Source organism: Nanorana parkeri, unplaced genomic scaffold (genome assembly GCF_000935625.1).
Source record: "Nanorana parkeri isolate BGI_ZX_2015 unplaced genomic scaffold, ASM93562v1 scaffold911, whole genome shotgun sequence".
In the NCBI taxonomy this organism is placed as follows: domain Eukaryota; kingdom Metazoa; phylum Chordata; class Amphibia; order Anura; family Dicroglossidae; genus Nanorana; species Nanorana parkeri.
Window position 1 is genome coordinate 385811 of NW_017307179.1, and position 3830 is coordinate 389640.

A 3830-nucleotide genomic window follows, 5' to 3' on the forward strand; every position below is an offset into this window, starting at 1 on the left:
GTATGACACCAGAGTGGGTGGGAGTTGCATGACACATCATCAGTGAGCACCCGACCAATCCTCCTCCTCTGCGGGTTGTGACCCCCTCCATGCGTCTGTCTCCCCCAGGTTGCTGAACAATGAAGGCTCTCTGCTGGCATATTCTGGTTACGGTGACACGGACGCCAGAGTCACGGCGGCCATTGCTAGTAACATTTGGGCCGCCTATGACAAGAACGGACACCAGGCCTTCAACGAGGACAACCTGAAATTCATCCTTATGGACTGCATGGTGAGTGGTCTGCGGGTGCCGGCAATGGGAAGGAGCCGAACCTCTGCCTGGTGTTTACTATACGGGACTCCGATAGAACAATTTACCCTCACTTCCTGTCACAGTGACAACGGGATCACCAGACAGGAAGTGAAGGAAAGTCTGCTCATGGTTACCCGGGATTGCCAGAAAACATTCTTTGGAGTGCGAGGCACTTAACCACTTCAAGACCAGGTGTTACACCCCCTTCCAGGCCAGGCCATTTTTCAGTATTCAGCGCTGCGATACTTTGACTGACGTTTATTCCGTCATGCAACGCTGCACTGAAATGAATTTTACACCATTTTTTGGGGACAGATAGAGCTTTCTTTTGGTGGTATTTAATCACCACTGGGGGTTTTATTTTTTATTATAATTAGAAAAAATGACTGAAAATTTTGAAAAAAAAAGTCTTTTTTAACATTATGTTAGGAAACAATGATTATTACCCAGTTTTTTGGTCAAATATAAAAGACGGGGTCACGTCGGTTAAATAGACACCAAACATGTCAAGCTTTAAAATTGCGCGCACCCGCGACATCGCAGAAAACGACCGCAACCAAAATTAGCCATAGGCGACGCTTTAAACGTTTTTACCGCTCATCAGTTTAGTGTTATCAGTGATTGATGGCCCTACAATTATTGCTCTCACTGCGACGTTCGCGGCGATATGTAACATGTGCGGCGTAATGGGCGCAATCGTCTTTTTTGCACGTATGCACCCCCGACGCATGTATGCACGCGTGTATGTATTTTTTTTTTTTTTTAATTCTTTTTTTATGTGTAATTTCACTAAACTTTATCGCTATCACATACGGGGGCTAATAAACCCCCCCTATGTGATAGCAAAATATGTGACAGGTCCTCTTTATGGAGACATTAGGGGTCTCCAAGACCCCTAATGTCACCTAGGACCCCCCAAAAGAAGCTGATGAAGCAGAGATCTGCTCCATCAGCTTCTTTCCAGCTTCTGAAGCTGGAGAGTGACACAAGAATGCGGAAGTGATGTATTATACAACACTTCCGCATTCTTTCAGAGGAGAGGGGACCGGAGGGAGCTCGTGTACCGAGCTCCCTCTGATCCCGTGACACAGGCGACATTCTGATCTCGGGCTCGCACCGGGCACAGCGGAGCCCGGGATCAGCGGGACAATGGCAGGGGGGACAGCAGAGGGAGGCGCAGCGATCGTCGCTAAATACAAGCGATCCGCCGGCTTTACAGCTGGCGGATCGCATGTATATTAACGGGCATCGCTGCCCGTTTTTAAATTGCGGCCACTCCCCGCGCGCGCGCGGCGGCGCGCACAAGGGGGCGTGTCTGAGCGGACGTCTGAAGATCTAGAGATCTCCTGGATGGCCGCTTTCTTACTACGGCCGGCCCGGAGGCAGTTAAATGTTATCTCGGCCCACTTGCATTACTCCCTATGGTGCTGGGATACGCCCACTCGCATTACTCCCTATGACACCGGGATACGCCCACTCGCATTACTCCCTATGACACCGGGATACGCCCACTCGCATTACTCCCTATGACACCGGGATACGCCCACTCGCATTACTCCCTATGACACCGGGATACGCCCACTCGCATTACTCCCTATGGCACGGGATACGCCCACTCGCATTACTCCCTATGGCACGGGATACGCCCACTCGCATTACTCCCTATGGCACTGGGATACGCCCACTCGCATTACTCCCTATGGCACGGGATACGCCCACTCGCATTACTCCCTATGGCACTGGGATACACCCACTCACGTTACTCCCTATGGCACCGGGATACGCCCACTCGCATTACTCCCTATAGCACTGGGATATACCGACTAACGTTACTCCCTATGGAACTGGGACACGCCCACTCATGCACTGTGTGGCAGTTAGGGAACTGATCTCTGGTCTGTCGTTGATCCCTACAGGAAGGCCGTGTTGCGATTACAAGAGTGTCCAACCTGCTGCTGTGCATGTATGCCAAAGAGACCGTTGGATTTGGCATGCTGAAAGCCAAGGTAAGACATCGGCGCCGCCATATTGTATCCGGGTACGGCGTCCGCCATCACCGAGGGGTCCCGATACTGAGAGGTGAATGACACTGACAGGAGAATGACGCAATTGACGGTTGGCGTCCCAACACAAGTACATGGTGACGGTTGGCGTCCCAACACAAGTACATGGTGACGGTTGGTGTCCCAACACAAGTACATGGTGACGGTTGGTGTCCCAACACAAGTACATGGTGACGGTTGGCGTCCCGGCACAAGTACATGGTGACGGTTGGTGTCCCGGCACAAGTACATGGTGACGGTTGGCGTCCCGGCACAAGTACATGGTGACGGTTGGCGTCCCAACACAAGTACATGGTGACGATTGGCGTCCCAACACAAGTACATGGTGACGGTTGGCGTCCCAAGACAAGTACATGGTGTCGGTTGGCGTCCCGGCACAAGTACATGGTGTCGGTTGGCGTCCCGGCACAAGTACATGGTGTCGGTTGGCGTCCCGGCACAAGTACATGGTGAGACACCGGGATACGCCCACTCGCATTACTCCCTATGACACCGGGATACGCCCACTCGCATTACTCCCTATGACACCGGGATACGCCCACTCGCATTACTCCCTATGGCACGGGATACGCCCACTCGCATTACTCCCTATGGCACGGGATACGCCCACTCGCATTACTCCCTATGGCACTGGGATACGCCCACTCGCATTACTCCCTATGGCACGGGATACGCCCACTCGCATTACTCCCTATGGCACTGGGATACACCCACTCACGTTACTCCCTATGGCACCGGGATACGCCCACTCGCATTACTCCCTATAGCACTGGGATATACCGACTAACGTTACTCCCTATGGAACTGGGACACGCCCACTCATGCACTGTGTGGCAGTTAGGGAACTGATCTCTGGTCTGTCGTTGATCCCTACAGGAAGGCCGTGTTGCGATTACAAGAGTGTCCAACCTGCTGCTGTGCATGTATGCCAAAGAGACCGTTGGATTTGGCATGCTGAAAGCCAAGGTAAGACATCGGCGCCGCCATATTGTATCCGGGTACGGCGTCCGCCATCACCGAGGGGTCCCGATACTGAGAGGTGAATGACACTGACAGGAGAATGACGCAATTGACGGTTGGCGTCCCAACACAAGTACATGGTGACGGTTGGCGTCCCAACACAAGTACATGGTGACGGTTGGTGTCCCAACACAAGTACATGGTGACGGTTGGTGTCCCAACACAAGTACATGGTGACGGTTGGCGTCCCGGCACAAGTACATGGTGACGGTTGGTGTCCCGGCACAAGTACATGGTGACGGTTGGCGTCCCGGCACAAGTACATGGTGACGGTTGGCGTCCCAACACAAGTACATGGTGACGATTGGCGTCCCAACACAAGTACATGGTGACGGTTGGCGTCCCAAGACAAGTACATGGTGTCGGTTGGCGTCCCGGCACAAGTACATGGTGTCGGTTGGCGTCCCGGCACAAGTACATGGTGTCGGTTGGCGTCCCGGCACAAGTACATGGTG

General features: G+C 53.1%; 1 protein-coding gene across 2 annotated transcripts in view; it reads left to right on the forward strand.

Moving 5' to 3' along the window:
* LAMTOR2 (late endosomal/lysosomal adaptor, MAPK and MTOR activator 2) overlaps window positions 1–3830 on the forward strand; it is a 6669-nt gene that overhangs the window by 1000 nt on the left and 1839 nt on the right. The window contains exons 2-3 of one of the 2 annotated variants that reach the window (XM_018566059.1): window positions 109–271; window positions 2209–2298. In XM_018566059.1, coding sequence (XP_018421561.1) covers window positions 109–271; window positions 2209–2298 — 253 coding nt within the window. The remainder of the gene's footprint in view (window positions 1–108; window positions 272–2208; window positions 2299–3830) is intronic. The other variant, XM_018566060.1, reaches the window with a different exon arrangement.